At 37.1% G+C, this 19,430-nt stretch overlaps 1 protein-coding gene across 6 annotated transcripts in view; it reads left to right on the top strand.

Annotated features, from left to right (window-relative positions):
• Positions 1–19,430, top strand: part of ATP9B (ATPase phospholipid transporting 9B) — a 166,254-nt gene that overhangs the window by 46,822 nt on the left and 100,002 nt on the right. For all 6 annotated transcript variants that reach the window (XM_090136847.1, XM_031609948.2, XM_031609940.2 and 3 more), the window contains one exon: positions 17,663–17,757. In XM_090136847.1, coding sequence (XP_089992973.1) covers positions 17,663–17,757 — 95 coding nt within the window. The remainder of the gene's footprint in view (positions 1–17,662; positions 17,758–19,430) is intronic.

The raw sequence follows: 19,430 nt of genomic DNA, 5'->3' as shown, positions 1-19,430 counted from the left end.
AAAACTGGGAAATCTTACAGTGAATTGTGAATGTGAAACCTATAGAGATGCATTCTTTTAAATGGATGATTGATACAACAAAACTTTAGGAAATGCAAATATCAAGACTAGTTCAATATACTTTAATACAATATTTGTCTAATTTAATAACTTAATATTTTTGGATATTGTTGCAATACATTAAATGTCACTTGATATGATTTTCAGTTATTTAATTGAAAAGAACTGAAACAATATCCCACTGATGTGATTAAAATTACTTTAGAACTGTATTAAAGTGATCTAAAAAAAAATTAGGATAGATAATTATTTTTTTTTCCCTTTTGAAGTGATACTTCCTCTTTGGGCAGTCAAATATATAGAACTTTATACAACCCTGCAAAAACAGCAAACAAACAACAATAAAAAGAGAAATAGCACAAAAAAACCCGAACACTTTTCCTGAGTGAGGGAAAGGAAAGAACTTCTCATTTGTTGTTTCTCCCTACGTGGTGATAAGAATACTCCTGAACTCATATCTCCTTTACATGAGCCCTATAAATTACAGGTATTTTGATTAAAGTTTGCAAGTGATTATGGGATAGTCCCCATGTAACTCAAAAAACAAACAAAAAACTCAAAGAATTTGCCTTCTTTATATTGCTATATCATGAAGAGCTGTCTGATATTTGTCAGACATGCTAACTTTCACATAGTTAATAGCTGTGATATTCCTGAATCTTGTGTTAGGAGCGCTTTGATGTTTTACTGTGCCATTGGAGTTCTATTTCAGAAATCATTTGCAAAAAAAGTCAAATGCTTGATTTGCCTACAGAACACTATTGGAGCTACATATTCACTAGAAGAAATTGCTACAAGTACTATGCAGTCACTGTCTTAGTTATGATTTTGAAGTGATTGATTGTTAGGTGCACTAGATTATGTTTAACTGGTCTGGACCAGCAGTGTTATCTAATAGTATATATAATCTTAATCCTGGTTAACTATCCTCTGTTTCAGAATGCACAATGTACTAAATTTCATAATGCTTTTGACAACTCAAAGATCTTGGATCCAACATGATTCTAAAATGGTTGATGATGTTTCCTTTTGGGCTGCTTGCAGTGTCTTAACCACTGAAGACTAAAAGTGTTTCAGCTAGAATCATAAGAACTGTTAAAGCTCAAATGACACCTGCTAGAAAAGTAGAAATATGAGTTAAACTCTGTAGAAGAATTACCTTAAACTAGGGCTGTTGTATGCTATGACTTAGCAGTAAGAGGTACGTTTATGGAAATTTATCTTAGTCTTTACCAGTTAAATTGTATTAGATACGTAGGCATTTAGAAGTAGTTGTCATCTCCATTTGCAGGAGTATGTATCAGTGCTAATATCTTCAAGTGATGTATGCATGGCAGAAACGTGTTGAGAACTCATTATGTAGTAATGTGTAGTGTTTGCTGTTGTGAAAACATGGAAAGCTGTTCCTAATTGGGATCAGCATTCTCACTGCTGAAATAAAAGTGTGGTCAAGCAACTGTATAACTTGCAATGACAAAATTTCTTCAATTATGTTTTGCATATCTACACTGTAGAATGCTTTCCTCAGCACTAATTGTTAAATTTGTAGATTCTAGTATGGAAATTTATAAGACATTGTGTAGTCTGCTGTCCTCACAGTATGTTAATTGAAGGATGGGCCACAGGTATGTCAATGAACAATCCAGTCTCTGTATCTTGACAGGAATATGTATAATGGTAGTTCTAGGACATGGAGTGAATTATTGTGTCAAAAAATGTGGGGAGAAAAGCATGATTTGAAAGTAAAATCGTTCAAGTCTATTTTGGTGTTCAGGTTTAATTCAGACAGCTTTAAAATTTTCTGGTAATCTGCTATCTAGAAAATAAAACTACACAATTTAAAGGTTTATAATATAAAATTAGCCTCTCCCTAAAGAAATAAACGTGCTTGTTAACACATTCACAAAGTGTACCTGCAAGGTAAATGCTCATTATAATACAAAGTGAACACAGCAAATGCAAAGAAATCTGCCCAAAGTTCAGATATAAATAATTCATGTATACTTTTACCACACATGGAATGGGACTTTTGAATTTTCAATACCTTTTCTATAAACATGCAATATATTGGCTCTACATTGATGTTGTGCTCTGAAGAAAAAAAAAAGTGAGACTAAACAAGAAAAAAAATGCAACCAAAAAAAAAATGCCAACGCTGAACTTCAAACATATGGTGGTAATTGTTTTTTTGACTAAAGAATGAAGACTTATATCTGTAATTGCTTTTTCTTGAATGTTGTAGTTTTGACTGATTTATGGGTTAGTTTATAGTCAACAGTTTAAATACTTTATAAAACACATTAGTTTTTCCATGGTTTTATGTTCTGTATGTAATTTTATTTTATCTTCTGTGCAATAAAACACTTTAATTTGTTATCATAAATCTATAAAGAGTAAAAGCAAAGATTTTGAACTAATTTTGAAGTCTACTCTGTTTCAACATTTTCCAATTTCAGTATTTATACCACATTACTGTTGTTTGTAACACTTAATATCCTTTGTCTTCAGTCAAAAAAAGCAGTTTGAATTATAAGTCATAGAAGTTCAACCAAAAACAGTTCTGGCTTGTTTTTGCATGGGTGTGTTTCTGTTGGAGAAATGAGCCAGTGTCTTATGCTTGTTTTCTTCACATCTCCTTTCCCAAATGCACTTTAAGAAATGCAGAGTTTTTTAGGATGTTTCTTAACTTACTCTGTGTAGCAGGAGCTAATTTTAAGGAGATCAAGCCTAATGGATTATTTTGATAAATTCTAATTATATGTTATCTTATAACTATTCTTTCTTGAGCTGAAATACATGTTCTCCAACTTGATTATGCCTGCTTTTAGTTCAGTGACCTGATGATTCTGATGTCAGGGTCAGGTACTCTTCTTGCACACAAATGTGCTGTAACATGAGCTAAAGCTGGTCCTTTACAAAAGCCTGGCACGTATGTTTATAAAACTATCTGTAATGTTTGTGCTCTTCACTTTGAAATGTGAAATTATGAGAAATACATAAATACTTGACTACTATGTCAAGAAAGAGTGAATGAACTAATTTTTTTTTCCTTCAAACTTTTCATTTACTGTCCTAAGGTAACCTCAGATTTTTATTCTATCTTAAACTGGCATTGCAGTGATTGGCTCTGAGCTAATAGTTGCTGACTTTTACCAGCAATTTTTGCTATGTTCAAAAATAGGTGACTGCTGGAACTAACATGCTTTAGGAGCTCTTCACACCCTTGAGCTTTTGAGAAAAAAGTGGAAGGAAGAAAGTTGCTTGATATCTTTGGCTTGCTCTACCTGCTTGAAAGTTACTCTAGGAAAGATAATGGCATCATATTGCCATAGAAATTAGGCTAATTGCGTTATTTGCTAGAGCCTTTGCATTGAAAGAGCCAGCAAATGACTATCTTCAGGTATGTGATGTTCTTCATAGACACCAATTCTAGGAAAGTGTTCGTTATGTACTAGTTAGTTTTTTAGGCTGGTGATTAATGACAGTGCTGTTATTTTATTGTGTTTTTTTGTTGTTATTAGTAGCTTTTCAGGAGGGTAAGAACTGATTACTCTTATATTAACCCTTTTTTTTTTTTTTCCCCCAAGGGTAAATACTTACCTTAGCTATTGCATTGTAATTGTATGAAGAGGAGAACTGTTTTTACTCTTCAGCCTTCCTTGGTAGAAACTGATTTCCATAGGATGAAGTAGAATTTCTTTTACTAATCTATTCCAGCTTTCCTGACTGAGTATTTGAACCCTCTATTTGAACCCTCTGTTTTTGCACAGAATTAGCATTTTTGGCAGATGCTAGATTGTATATAGAGCAATGCCAATGCTTCTGAAAAAAGGTTTTCCCAAGTGTCAGAACATTACATTGAGATATGCTTCCAACAGCAAAATTGGAGTTGGAAGCACTGTAAAGACTATTAAGATGGATCACAGATGAATTTTAATACATAATTTTCTACAGACAGCAGCTATCAAATTAGCAAAAGTGACATTTGGTTGTGGGATTTTGTTCTTGTCACTCTCAATAGCAACTGTTACTGACTGCTCAGTTCCACTCATCACAGCTAGTGCTGTAAGTGGTTGGGGTCTACTACAGGCTACCTGATCAAGGAGAGCCTGTTGAGGAGGCCTCCTTGCTTCAGCTGCAAGTGTCATGTTTGCAGTCTCATATCCTGATGGGGAATTTCAATCAGCCAGATATCTGCTCAGAAAACAGCATGGTGAGCTGCAGGCAATCCAGGAGACTCCTGTAGTCCATCGATTATAACTTTTTGGTTCAGGTATTTGGCAGATCAACCAGAAGGGAGATGTTACTGGACCTGATGTTCACCAATGCAGTAGATATTGTTAAACACATTAAGATTGGAGGCAGCCTAGGCTGCAGCAGCCATGCCCTGAGTGAGTTTATGATCTTGAGGAATGTGAGCCTGGCAAAGAGTGGAGTCAGGACAGTGAACTTCAAGAGATTGAACTTCAGGCTGTTTAAGGGATTGCTGGATAAGATCTCCTGGAAGCTGTCCTTAGAGTGGAGCAAAGCTGGCTGCTCTTTGAGGATGCCTTTCTGAGAGCACAAATGATCTCCATCCCTCAGAATGAGAAAACAGGCAGAGAAGGCAGGAAACTGTTGTGTCTTGGCAAGGACCGGCTAGTCAAACTGAGTAAAAAGAAGGGCATGTCCTTGGAAACAAGGGTGTATCATCTGGGAAGAATACATGGGTAGTATCTGGGCATGCAGGGATGGGATTAGGAAAGCCAAGACACAGATGGAGCTGAACTTGTTGAGGGATGATAAAAACAAGACGGGATTCTATAGGTACCTTGTTTGGAAGAGAGAGACCAAAGAGAGTGTGTCTTCTCTGATAAATGAGAAAGGAGAACTGGCTACAACAGATATGGAGGAGGCTGAGGTACTCAGTGAGTTCTTTGCCTTGGTCTTCACTGACAACCAGGATTCTTATATTCATCACATCTCTAAACCCGTCCAGGTGGGAACTGGGGAAGCAACCCCCCCCCCCCCCCACTGTAAAGGCAGAGGAAGTCTGAGACCACCTCATAAGACTGAATATGTGTAAGTCTATGGGACCCAATGACATGCATCCCAGGATACTAAGGGAGATGGCAGATGTGGTTGCTGGGCTGTGCTCCATCATATTTTAAAAGCCAAGAATGTCAGATGAAGTCCCCAGTGACTGGAAAAAGGGAAACATCACTCCCATTCATAAGAAAGGGAGGAAGGAGGAACTGGAGGACTCTGTGCCAGTGAGTCTCACCTCTGTGCCTGGGAAGCTGATGGAACAGATCCTCCTGGAAGACATGTTAGGGCACATGAGGGAAGAGCAGATGATCTGAGACAGCCAGCATGGCTTCATCAAGGAAGGTCATGCCTGACCAATCTCGTGGCCTTCTGTGATAGAGTGACAGCATTAGTGAACAAAGGGAAGGCAACTCATGTGATCTATGTGGACTTCTGCAAGGCTTTTGACATGATCCCCCACCTCATCCTTATCTCTAAATTGGAGAGAGGTGGATTTGAAGGGTGCACTATTTGGTGGATAAGGAATTGCTTAGAAGGTTGAAACCAGGGAGTTGTAGTCCAGGTGGAGGCTAGTGATGAGTGGTGATCCACATGGGGATCTGTCTTGTAACCAGGCTGGATGTGGCTTTGGGCAGGCTGGTCTGATGGTTGGCAACCCTGCATATAGCAGGGTGGTTGAATCTAGATGATCATTGTGGTCCTTCTCAACCCAGGCTATTCTAGGATTCTATGATCTTTATCAATGGCATAGATGTTGGGATTAAGTGCACCCGCATCAAGTTTGCTGATGACACAAATCTGAGCGTTGCAGATGATATGGTAGAAAGAAGGGATGCCATCCAAGGGGACCCTGATAACCTCAATAGGTGGGCCCTGGCGAACCTCATGAGGCTGGCTCCATCTCTACAGAATCCCTATACTTTTCCCAGGATACCTATCCCTGCTTCCACTGCCTATGCATTTTCTTTCTGCTCTCTAGTTTGACCAGCTAGCCCCCTTTAGCCTTGCCGGTCTCTTTCCTTTCTTTCCTGTTTTCCTACACCTGGGGTTGGAAAAAGGATTCCTACATAAGCACTGTTAATCAAGTCTAATGAGGTATGACCTTGCAGTGGTCTTAAAGTTGTTTCCTAATATTAGAGATGATCTTCAAATCTATCTTAATGTATTCATAATGAAAACATAGCATCTCAAACTTCTGCTTGAGACTTGTGGTGGGGGTATCTGTACCTGAAATAGAAGCATGTGTAGACTTGAACTAACTTGCTTTACATCTCTCTTCAGTAGAACAGACACTGTTGTGGGTCAGTCTGCCTTGTATGGAGTACGCAGTTGAGAAAATGCTGGCTTCTCCATACAAAAGCTAAGGCCTGTGTTTCCACAATCAGTGCTTTTGGTATGTATGGAGAGTAAATGAAATTTAGCTTGTATTTAACTGCTTCAGTTACAGTTCTGATTGCAGGTGGTCTTCTAGCTTTATGAACTTTCCGCTATCTGTCAACAAAAGGGGATGGGGAGAAATAAAATACGATCAATTCCTCTGCTTTTTCCTATAGCGAAGTCCAGTCTTTGTGGGTGGTCTGTTGCTTCTCTTTAGACTCCTGTTTGGTAAAGGATAATGTACTTTTCTCTGCTGAATTTTTAATGCCTGTTGTGATTTGAATTTATTAGCTTCTTTGACTTCTTTTCTGTGTTGTAATATTGTGAGATATCAAGATATCAACGCTTTATTTAGTTACTGGCGTGTCTTTCAAGTTGTTTACTTTTTCTGCTTCTAAAATCTGAGAGACTAAGTGCACTTTCAATGGATTCTGGTATATTTGGCTATGGACTTTTCTTTATATTGGTTTGCTTAGGAGCTCTGCTTCTACCTAGAGGAAAAATGTCGCTTACATACTCTACAAGTACTGTGCTTTTAAGGTGTGTAAATGTTTATATAATTTTGCAGTATCTGTCTTCAGAAGATATTTAAGTGCATTATTATAGTGTATATTGTAGAATATTACTGTCCAGTCAGAGCTCTGAAAGTAGGAAGCCTGTTTATTCAGTGTTCTTGAAATAAGTTTTGAATATTTACTTGATATCAGTGTTAACATGTGCTTTGCCCTAGGATTAGAAAATTACTTGATTAGCTTAAATATCAGTAGGCAATTCAATTCAAGAAAATAAAAGCTACTTAAAATATCCTAATTTTATTTTTATTACAACAGGCAGCAATTTGAGAATTGTCCTATATAAAATACCTAGTGCAAGTCTGACTGCCGATCTGAAGAAGGATCATGTTGAATTCTGAAGCAAACTTACACTTAAAATAATTCTCACAATACATTTTTAAATGAGAACCAGTTTCCCGGGAGTAAACTAAAATATTTTCATGTGGGCCCCCAATGAGCATGTGTTAAGAAAAATGAAAAGAAGCCAGCTGAACCCAGTTCATAGACCGTAGTAATGATTCAAGGAAAACAACCTAACGTGGATAATACTTATGGAATTGCACTTGTGGAACAGTATCCATATCGTGTGATTTTTCTTGTTGTACTGGTGCCTTAAAATAGTTTGCAGTGTAGGCACTTTGTTCTTCAAAACATCTGAAACCTCTTTGATTGCAAGCAGTTCAGTTTCATCCTTTGATTTATCCAAATGCATGGTATACATCGTGTTAAAGTAGTCTGTTATCTTGGTGAAATTAGCTTGCTATGCTAAAGCAGGATACCACCTGGCAGGCTTTTTTTCCTACTATGTTAAAAATACTCAGTATGGAAAATATTTTTGTCTTTAATTTTTCTGAAGGAAGATGTGACAGCTATTGTTTGTTGAGTCTTCCAATGCTAACATATGTATTTACATCTGACTAGTTCTAATATGTTGTTGGCACTAGCAGAATTGTTTTAATGATGAGCAAAGATGGAAAATATTTACAGTTCCTCTATTTCAGTTCATGTGCTTGGATCATTCATGGGATAAATCCCCGTAGGTTATTTCAGTTCTACATGTCAAAAATAGCCATAATAGCAGACTAAGCAGGTGTAGAAACAGGGTGATGCCAGTGATAAATATTCTTGTTATTTTTATGAAACCTGTCAGTAGAGCTGGTACCTGCCAAGTATAGTACTGACTTCCATACTGTTATAAAGTGGCATTCAGGTCTCCCTTGTTTTTCTTTCATCTGGAAAGTGAAGCAAGATTTTGGTTAGAGTTCTAAGGTAACTAAGGTATTAAGTATGGCAGAGTTTTAGACTTACCATTACTGTTTGTGTGTATATATTTATTTTTTCTTACAAGTTGTAAATGTCAAGAAATTATTTAAATAGTTTACATTATCTCAATCAGTGATTCTGTAGAAAAAGATACTTGGTCTGCATCAGAAACATAAGGAAGCAAAATGGTGCTTAAATACAAAGGGTGAATTAATGCTTTTCAGTATCTACTTGTAAATCTCCTCTAGGTAAATCATTATGTTAAAATTTGAGAATGTGAACATAAATGTGGATTTTTTTTCTTTTCTGCCTTAGAATACTGCTTGCTATAAGTAAGATAATTCTGTAATGTTTTTAATAAAAGTAAAAATTCCTAAATCACACTGAATCAATACAGCAATCAAAAAAAAAAAAGTAGTGGATAAAGCTTGGATTAAAAGCATTTGTGTGCTTGTCAGTAAGGAACTCTGAGTTTGATGGTATCATATTGACTGCATATTAATACATGGCATCCTATAAGACCATCAGCTGATTGTTTAGAATGTAAATGAATCTGTTGATGGATCCAGTGACTGATGGCTTGAATTCCAATTAATCAATTGCTTCATCAGTTTCTTAATTCAGATCAAATAACTCAAGTACACACAGTTGTTTTAATGGTATTAAGAGAAATTAATGCTTTTAAACTAATTTCATCACTCTTCTTTAAATACAACTACAATTTGTTATTTGCATCCTAACTGATGGTGTTATAACTGAAATGTTTGAGATGGTTCAGCTTTTCTGGTGTGGTTTTTGTGTTTTTTTGTTTTTTTTTTTTAAAGAATTCCTTAGTAGGTAACATAACTGAAAGCCTTCTGTGATAGTGGTAAATGAAACTCTGTTGTCTAACACGTTATCCTGGTGCTGCTACTCATCTTGTCATCACTTTAAAATTTTCATGCACATAGTCACTTAAGTAATATAAATTACTTAAAAATTAAGTTGTTTGTAAGTGATCTTGTTTAAGGTATGCAAAGTCATTTTTTCTTGATTATTATATAATAACCCATTGCTTTCACTGCTTTTGTCTTCAAGCTGGAAAGGGTGTATTTTTACTAGACAATATATAATGGTTTATGACACCACAGTTCTACATGCCCTATTTCACAGTGACCCATCAATTAATTTATTCAGCACTTCATGCACACTCTCCGCTGTGACACTTAGACGAGTTGATCTTAATTTGATTGCCATTAAAGCCTTCCTTTCCTGACAACTGTTGTCAATTATACAAAATAAAATCAAGTATTCATAAGTAGGCCGTAATAGGATATAGGCAGACAGATTTAATAATTCAGTTTTGCTGAGGCTTGAAAGGCATTAGTAGTAGCTGTTGTTCTCATTTGTAAAAAATTAATTGGATACAGATCTTCAGAGAGAAGACAGACATAATTTCATTTATTTAGATTTGATTGTTGAAAAGAGCCCAGACCTATAGCGGTGGTTTAACACTGTCTTGGTGGATAACTGACATGAATTTCTATTAGTTACGTGTTAGAGAAAGTAAATGTAATTTAATACAGTTGGAGATTAATTTAAGTGAACATATTCTACACGTGCTTTTGGTGATAAATCTGTACTGGAATGCAGAATAATAAAATAATACACCTGCATATCTACTATGTACAAGTAAAATGCAGTTGTTTCCCTCTGAAGCATCTTTAGCACAGGAAAACAATAAAGTGTCTCATACTATATTTCAATTCTACCCTCAACCTCCCTTCAGTCCTTACTGGCAAGCCTGCTGATATTTGGCAAAGATGTAGCAAGCAGGAATCAATTAACTTCAGTATTCTCCAAGAGAAATTTAAATAAGGTTTTCAAAACTGCTGTGTTGTTACTGCCTTCCTAAACACTGTTCTTTACTGTGTATATTAACAGTAGTAACAAATAGTGCTAAGGCTCTCTGGAAACAAACTGGGGACAGGATGGTCAAAGTACAGAGTAGGAAGAAGCACAGGCAGTGGAAGCAGGGACAGGTGTCCTGGGTGAAGTATAGGGATTCTGGTAGGCTGTGTAGAGATGAGGTCAGGAAGGCCAAGGCCTAACAGGATCCATACTTGGCTAGGAGTGGAAAGAGAAAAAGAGATGCTTCTACAGATCCATCAACCAGAAAAGGAAAGTCCAAGAAGGCACACCCCTCAGGCCCATGGAGCACTACAGGCAGGCTGATAACAAAGGACAAGCAGGAGGCTGAGGTACTCAACAGCCTTTTTGCCTCAGTCTTCACCAGCAACTGCTCTTCACACATCCCTCAGGTGGAGGGGTCAGAAGATGGGGGCTAGGGAGGCTGTGATCCTCCCACAGTAAGCAGAGATCAGGTTTGTGACCACCTGAGGATCCTGAACACCCATAAGTCTATGGGACCCGATGAGATGCAGCCCAGAGTCCTAAGGGAAGAGGCTGATGTAGTTGCTAAGGCAGTCACAGAGACATCTGAAAAGTCATGGCAGTCATGCCAAGTCCCCCATGTCTGGAAAAAGGCAGTGTTGTACCTATTTTTAATATGGGTAGGAAGGATGACCTAGGGAATTACTGACTTGTCAGCTTCACTTCTGTGCTGGGGAATACCATGAAAGAGATCCTCCTGGAAGCTGTGCTAAGGCACGTGGAGGAGAGAGAGGTGATAGAGGAACACCAGCGTGGCTTCACCAAGAGCAAGTCCTGTCTGATCAATGTTGCAGCCTTCTACAGTGGTGTTACTGCATCAGTGGGAGAGGGAAGAGCCACTGATGTCCTCAACTTGGACTTCAGGAAGGCCTTTGCCACAGTCCCCTACAACATCCTTCTCTCCGTATTGGAAAGATGAGTGATTGTTTGATAGTAGACTTAAAAAGAAAGCAGAAAGAAGCTGTCTGTTCATCTTGCCAACCTATCTGAATTTTTTGTTGATATTTTTCAAATCTGATGTGCAGGGGCTTTCCATGTGTTGATGCATGTGTTATAAAGTGTTTCGGTTCTGTTATCCAGTTTATCCAGTCTTGCTTTTCACAGCAGTATTATTCCATTAAAAAAAAAAAATATGCATATGTAACAGGATATTCTGCTCTGTTTGATTATTTTAGGGTATCATAGGTAGGAAGTTCTATTGTATTCTCATTCTGAAAAACCTTTGCCTGATATATCTTTGAGCAGTATAATACACAAAAGATGTTACACATCCTGCAATTATCTTTCTGTAACAAATTAAACCAACTTACCTAGCATAACTATAATTTTCTTTCCACAGTCATAGGAAATATTAAATATTGATATAATTCCTATCATTTGAATGGTTTTTCTTTCTTTGTTGTATAGCCTTCAATGAAAAGCAAAAGATGCTATTTTGTGTAAAATTTGAATTGTTCTCTTTTTGCAAAGTGGATTGCTCTTAGTCTATCAGTATTCTTACTTGGATTTTTATCTTTAACAACACTTCTTTACAAATTACATGGTAAGCAGGCTGATTAGTGAGGTGGTTGTTTTAAGGAAAACAACACTGTCTTTCTGCTTTTCAAAAACAACATTTCCAAATGAAATAGAATGAAGAATGTAATACATAACAATTTTTCCTCTTCCAAATGACATAATTTAAAAACCCTGTAAGCTAGAATACATAACAACAAAACTTTGCAATGTCCTAAGTAGTAAATTGTTTTCAGAAAACTGTATTAAAAACTAATTAATTAATTCTCTGAAGAGCTTATGTAAAAATATAATTAAAGTGGTAGTAACACATGTAAATATAGTATGATAATTTCAGGAAATTAAAGATAACAGCAAGTAAAGAAATTAATGCATAGAGCATAATATTAAGTAAGAAAAAGCTTATTATATATACATATGTGTATATACATATATTTTGTTATGTCATTAAGATGCTTTCCTTCCTGTTCTTCCTTTCTCATCTATAGGCTTCTCTTTTACTTTAGGCTAAATATTTTCAAGCACTCTCCAGAGTCAACCTGTCTTTATTTTGAGAGCTTTTCTTCACACTTTCTAGAAGCAGGCAAGTGCACAAATGAATAACCATGTTATTGATGCACGTTTAAGTAAAAGACATTCGCAGAAATATTTGTTCTGTACATGTCATACGCTTACATGCTGAATAAGATCTTAAGTGACTAAGTAAGATTCCCCCTGCTTACTCTACATTTAGCACTTGCCCTTTTTTTGGCAAATGTTAGCCAGGTATATCAAGGCCTGAAGTTATTGTGTTCATGGATGAGTGTCACCAGTTGAGCGTCCTTTGACCCATGACAAGGGTTTCCATCCACCGACTGTTTCCCCCATGGGAAGCCAGCAAAGAACTGAAAAGGAGGGATTACAACTTGGTTGAGATAAACTAATTTACTAGAAATGGTAAAGAAATGAGAGAGAACACAGTATAAAAGGAATCAGGGGGTAATGAATCAAACAAATAAGAGAGAGATGCCTTTATAACTATTGCTGCCGATGGTACTGACCAGAAGTAAGGCTATGGTTATGTTACCTACTTCCCTCCCAGAAACCATGTAGGCTTAACAAAAGCTGCTGGAAACTGCAGCTCCCCAGCAGCCATCCCAGCTCTGTCAGTTCACTGCATGATGTTTGATACGGAATACCTATGGAAAACCGTAACAGTGAGCTTTTTTTATGTCTGCTCCAAAATAGAAAGTAATGCCTCCTATTTTATTTTGTTGGCCCACAACATCAGAGGTGGATGTTTGTGGTATGACTGTAGGGGTGCCATCATTCCATTACATTTTGTGGCTGTGCAACAGATGGCAGCAGAGAAGTAGTCTGACAAAATGGTGTCTGACATGGAAGTCTGTATGAAGCAGAGGTGTGTAAGTGAATTCTTTCGTGCAGAAAAAATTGCATTGTGTTCAGTTTAATATCTTGAGTCCCTTGAGTAATGTGTTCCCTTGTGGACCCATCACTACAAAAAAGGCACTGGGGCCCTGGAGCATGTTAATGGAAGGGCAGCAAAGCTGGTGAGGGGTCTGGAGCACAAGTCCTATGAGGAGCATCTGAGGAAGCTGGAATTGTTAGCCTGCAGGAGGCTCATAGGGCATGTTATCGCTCTTTACATCTACTTGAGAGGAGGTTGTAGCAAGGTGAGTGTAAGCCTCTTCTCCAATGTAGCTAGCAATAGGGCTAGAAGGAATGACCTCAAGTTGAACCACGAGAGGTTCAGGTTGAATATTACAAACAATTTTTTCTCAAAATCAGTGGTCGCTTGCTGGAATGGGCTGCCCAGGGAAGTGGTTGAGTCACCGTCCCTGGAGGTGTTCAAGAAATGTTTAGATGTTGTACTGAGGGACATAGTTTAGTGGGGAAATATTATTGGTAGGTGGAAAGTTGGACTAGATTATTTTTGGAGTCTTTTCCAGCCTTGATGATTCTACGACATGAGGAACTACAGGCATGTCAGACTTACCTAGGAGATTGAGTACACCTTCAGTATGGTTGCAGGTGACACCAAGTTGGGAGGAAGTATTGATCTGCCTGAGGATAGGAAGGCCTGCAGAGGGACTTGGACAGGCTGGTTCGCTGGGCTAAGGCCAGTGGGATAAAGTTCAACGAGACCAAGTGTTTGGTTCTGCAGTTTGATCATTAATTATCCCATGCAGTGTAACTTGGGGCAGAGTGGCCGGAAAACTGCATGGCAGAAAAGGACCTCGAGGTGTTATTCAATGCTTAGCTGAGCGTGAGCCAGCAGTGAGTCCAGGTGACCAAGAAGGTCTGTAGCATCCTTGCTTGAATTAGAAATAGCATAACCAGCAAAAGCAGGGAGGTCTTCATCCCCCTGTACTCAGTACTTCAGATGGTGTGGCCACATCTTAAATACTGTGTTCAGTTTTGGGCCCCTTGCTACATGAAAAACATTGAGGCCGTGGACTGTATCCAGAGAAGGGCAACAAAGCTGATTGAAGGATCTGGAACTCAAGTCTTATGAGAAGGAGGAGGGAACTGGGGTTGTTTTGTCTGGAGGAGAGGAGGCTCAGGGGAGACTGTCACTCTCTACAACTATCTGAAAGGAGGTTGAGGTGAGGCAAGGGTTGTCTTCTTTTCTCAAGTAACTACTGTGTTAGGACTAGAGATAGGACTAAGTTGCTGTAGGGGAGGTTCAGATTTAATATTTAGAAGAACTTCTCAAAAGGCTTGGTTAGGGATTGAAACAGGTTGTCCAAGGAAGTGGTGGAGTCACCATCCCTGGATGCGTGTAATAAAGTGTTGATGTGTTACCTAAGGACATGGTTTAGTGGGCAACATTGGTGGTAGGTGGATGGTTGGAATAGGTTAACTTAGGGGTTTTTTACAGCCTTAATGATTTTCTATTCTAAACAAGCGCAGCTCCCTCAGCCCCTCTTCAGAGAAGTGCTCCAACCCCTTCTCATCATCTTCGTGGCCCTCTTTGGATGTACTCCAGCAGCTTTGCAACTTTCTTATTCTGAGGGCCGTGTGCCTGGATGCTGTACTCCAGGTGGGGCCTCATGAAGGCAGAGTAGAGGGGGACAACAACCTCCCTTGCCCTGTTAGCCACCCTTGATTAAGCACCGGCCTTTTAGGCTGCAAGCACACACTGCTGGTTTTGTCTACCAAGACTCCCAAGTCCTCACCATTTATTGTGATTACAAGTTATGTGGTTACGTTAAGGGAAAAGTTGAAGTTGTGTGGTTCTTATTTCACAGACTTCATTGTAGATTGTGGCAATATTCTTAGAATCTTAAAAAGTCTTGTACAAGTTTCACCAATTTCAACTGAAGTAGTCTTAATCAGTTTAATTCTACTTGGGCAATGCCTTGCACGGGCATGCTATTAACTGTTTTATGCCTGTCTTCAACTGATTATGCTAAATGAATGCTAGGTAGTTGTAAAATAATTTAAGTGTACTCTCGTGACATTTGCTCTTCAGAGAAATGATTAAATTGTTCAAACCTAGTGTAGTTCCTTTAGATTTAACCTTAAATTGTAATTCCGATCGCTCCAATTTCTTCACTGTAAAAACAAAAATAAATTAGACACATTAACTATGTTCAAATTTGTCTTCTAATACTTGGTGATTATTGCTCATGGAAAATGGGCATCTGAGCACTCCCACTGCCTAAAGAAAATAATTTGTCAATTTTCCTTTGTGCGCAGCCCTTGTTGTCCTCTTAGAGATATCCTATGTTAGAGATGCCCTGTGTTCAGTGTGGAATTTCATTTTTCTATAGCCATCTATGCTTTGATTGGTAAACACTTAAATTCACGACTCTCCTTTAAAAGCAGCAAATAACTTAAAAATTTGTATGGATATGATAAACTTCTCTATATGCTGGGAAATAATTTCCTGTTTCAATAATTCACATTGAATACAAAGGGATTCACAATTTATAATGTTTGTGTAGACGTTCTTTCCTTGCAAGTCGTGTTCATGTTAGATATGCAATAGATTAACATTGATGTAAAACATTCTGTCAAAGTATACATAAAACAAACAGAGTTTAAGAACGTATACATAGTGTAGTAATTGGGTGTACAAATTATGCATGGATGTCCAGCCTTTTGGCTTGCCTGGGCCACGTTCAGTGAAGAGGAATTGTCTTGGGCTGCATAATAAATATGTGTATAAGTAACAAAATGTAGTTTTGTTTTTTTTTTTTTCATAAAAACAGGAAAAATAGAGGGTAACAAAAACATAAAACTAGTGAGCTGGACACAGATGAAAGCATCTTGGAGTGGTTTAGTTGGAATAGTTGTTCTTTTTTCCAAGAAGTCATTGATACTGATTTTAGAAGTCCTAGGTACTGCTGACTAAAATGTATGAAGTACACAACTTCCATGCAGTGGGAAATATTTGGGTTGTTACAGGTTTGTGGGATTCATGGGAGTCGGGAGTTGTTTTTGTGCATTGTTTTTAATTGTATGCTTGGTCTCTTGTGTTTATAACTTAGTTAAGTGAAGTTTAAAAACCTCATAATTCAAATTACATAACTCTGAATTATTAGAAGTACAAAAGAAGATTGTATTGTTTCAATTTTGCAGTTGTGATCAGTATTGAAAGCTGACTTAGCAGAAAGCAATCTCTTTTTCTGGATAAAACGGAAACAGCCTACAAGATAAGTTATTGATGAAATTAACTGCTGAAGTGGAGAGGAAATGTGACTGGCCAATACATGTCATAGTGTGAGCTCTATTAAATGAATATATGTGCAGTCAACCATTCACAGGAGCCACTCTGGTCTTGAACTGCATTGATCTGTAGTATTAATTCTAAATGAAATTGATGGAAGAGAACAACCATTGACAGGAGGGGTAAGGAGAACTATGAAATGTCTTGTACAGGAAAAGTATGATGGAAAGTAGGCTGATCAGTGCTACGGATAGAATATGCACTGAAATGTGGAATATCTAGGTGCTGCTAAATATCTCAACCTTAGTTATGATGCAGTATATACCACTGAACTCTTCAAAGTATTTTGAAGAGAATAAATATAATGAAGTATTTTACTTTAGAACAAAATCCATAAAGAACACTGTTTAATTTTAAATCCTATTTAGTTTTATCTTGAGCCTTACATCAGTAGCCTATGTAATAGTCCATATTTGGTGATACCATCAGAATAGTTATATGGAGCATATTGTGGTGGGGGAAATCATGTTCTACTCTTCATTTTCAGTTTCTTGAATACTAGTCTTCTGTCTGTAGAGCATACTGATTCTCTTCAGTATGTATTAGTTTGTACCTTGAGCTTCCATCATGTTTTAACTACTGTACACAGTCATTGGTTTCTTTAGTTTTGAGTCTTTGACAACAAGAAGTAACTTTAAATTAATTCGAATATTAAGTCAAATATGTAGGAGCCTGGATTGTTCTTTGAATGTTATCCTTATTAAGGTTTATTTGAGGGGAGAAGTTTCAGTGAAGCCAGGAGAACATAAGTAATGGAAGCTTGTTATGTGTAAACAGCAATGAGACAAAAACTGCAAATGTTTTGTTATTCTCTTGTTTTAGAATTGCACAAGTGAGAAAAAGGTTAAACCTTTTTCAACTTTATCCAGTGAAGTGTTATCTCTTTCTGGTAATATTTGAAAACTTGTTTAGAAACTATTAAGAAACCTGTGAAATGGGATTTTTTTTTCCCCCATGCTCATAAACAAGCAGTTGTTAATTCTATCAGGAAAAAATGTTCTGTTTTCATGGCAGAAAGCATTTAATCAGCAGTCAGACATTCCAAAATGTGCTTTATTTTGTGTACATTTATTTAAAATGTTTGTAAATTTATCTTACTTTCACTCTCCTAATTTTTTTTTTAACTCAAACTGAATTTTTGAGGTCTAAAAACTAGTTACATCTTTTTAATTTCAAGTCATATCTTTCTAATTTCAAGGTTCATGTTTCATTCGAACTGACCAACTTGATGGAGAAACAGATTGGAAACTGAAGGTTGCTGTCAGTTGCACACAAAGATTGCCAGCTTTGGGGGTAAGCATTTCATTTATTTACTTTTAAAATAAATTGGACGTGTGCATATTTCCCTTTTAGATATGACAGTTAAAATTATTGCAGGTATATGTGTAATAAGAAAACCTGTTACCACAGATACATATTTCTTGCAATAAATTGGGGGTAGGTATTTCACTGAATGATGAATGAGAAGTTATTTATGCAGATATTCTCACTGAAAGGAAACAAAGACAGAATTGATTTTTTATTTTTCAACTTAGTGATACACACTGTGGTCCACGCGTGGAGCTCCAAACTCAACTGAAAATACTACTGTTGTGCTATACATCTGCATGGTCTCACCTGCAAGTGCAGGTCATTCTTGCCAGAGAAATCATTGCTTTTTATTACTAATTTGAAAGCTTGGGAAACAGTGGTCTGCTCTTGGATGGTAAAATCAGTAAACCTTCTGATCAGACTAGATGAAGTGTGGAAGTTCATGCAAGGAGAGTTTCCTAGCACTTGCCTGAATGTCTGTTTACAAGTGTGGATTTTTTGAATATTTATACACGTCTGAAGTGTAGGTAAATACATAAAGCTACTAAAATAGTTAAAAAGGACACTAAATATATATAAATACATCTACATTCAAAACATGATGTATCTCTGCTAGAAATAGATTTTTATATATGCATCTCCTAATAAGATGCTAAACTGTGTCATATCTTGGAGAGTCTTGTCTGTAGAAGAGTTGATATTAAGAGATTTCCTCTAAAAATGTACTCAAAATGCGGGGTTGTAAAAGCTTATTTGTACAGAATTTTGGGTATTTGGACTCTATATCCTTTGGGTGTAAAGAAGAGTGTATCAATTGCATGTGCCATCTCAATAGTACAAATAAGGTACAAATAAAATACAAATAAGACACAAATGGTACAAATATCTGCCAAATCTTAGCAGGATTTCTTCGTCTACTGTTAGTAAGCTGTGGAGATCCTGCCACATTAAGACAGCCAAAGGTAGAAAAATTTCTTGCCTTCATAGTGGTTTGAGCTACTGGCTTCACATGCAACAAGGAGAAAAATCCCATAGGTTTGAATTTAGAGAATTGGGAATGAGGACTGGAACTGAAGGTTGATCATGCCAGACAGGGATGCTAGATTAGGCATTAGACAGCAGTTCTAGTGCAGAAACTGACCTTAATTGGAATTGTATAATTTGTGGCTGAATTCAGTGTTAGTGCTAATGTGTCTTCTGTCAGTTTTTAGCATATGATGATTGCCACATCTTGTCTCATAAAAATGTTATTTTTCCAGAACATCTACTGAGCGTGCATTTGCCTAAAATCCAGTCCATTTTCCATCTTCTTTTTCTTTAACTAGTTCTTTTCATATGGCTTACAACTGTGTGCAACTTAACTGGGGATTCTTGTTTGTTTTTTGTTTTAATTGCCCTTTTTGTTTGGAAGGATCACTTAACTGTATTTGTTGACTGCAGTTCTTCCTGCAGAGCAGTGCAGAAAGAGACCTAGTGCAACAGAGAATTGTTGTGTTAAAATTTTTACATTATCTTCTTTGTTTAGGGGAAAAAGTTTATGAATAGATTTGACTGAAGTGTATTGTTGATCATCTACAACAATGGTATAAAATAATGCTTAAATCTGTGCCTTTGATTTAAAGGAAGTAAATATCTATATTGCACTTTTTTTTTAC

Source organism: Phasianus colchicus, chromosome 3 (assembly GCF_987193195.1).
Source record: "Phasianus colchicus chromosome 3, bPhaCol1.hap1.1, whole genome shotgun sequence".
NCBI classification, from domain to species: domain Eukaryota; kingdom Metazoa; phylum Chordata; class Aves; order Galliformes; family Phasianidae; genus Phasianus; species Phasianus colchicus.
This window is presented reverse-complemented; position numbering and strand designations above follow the sequence as displayed.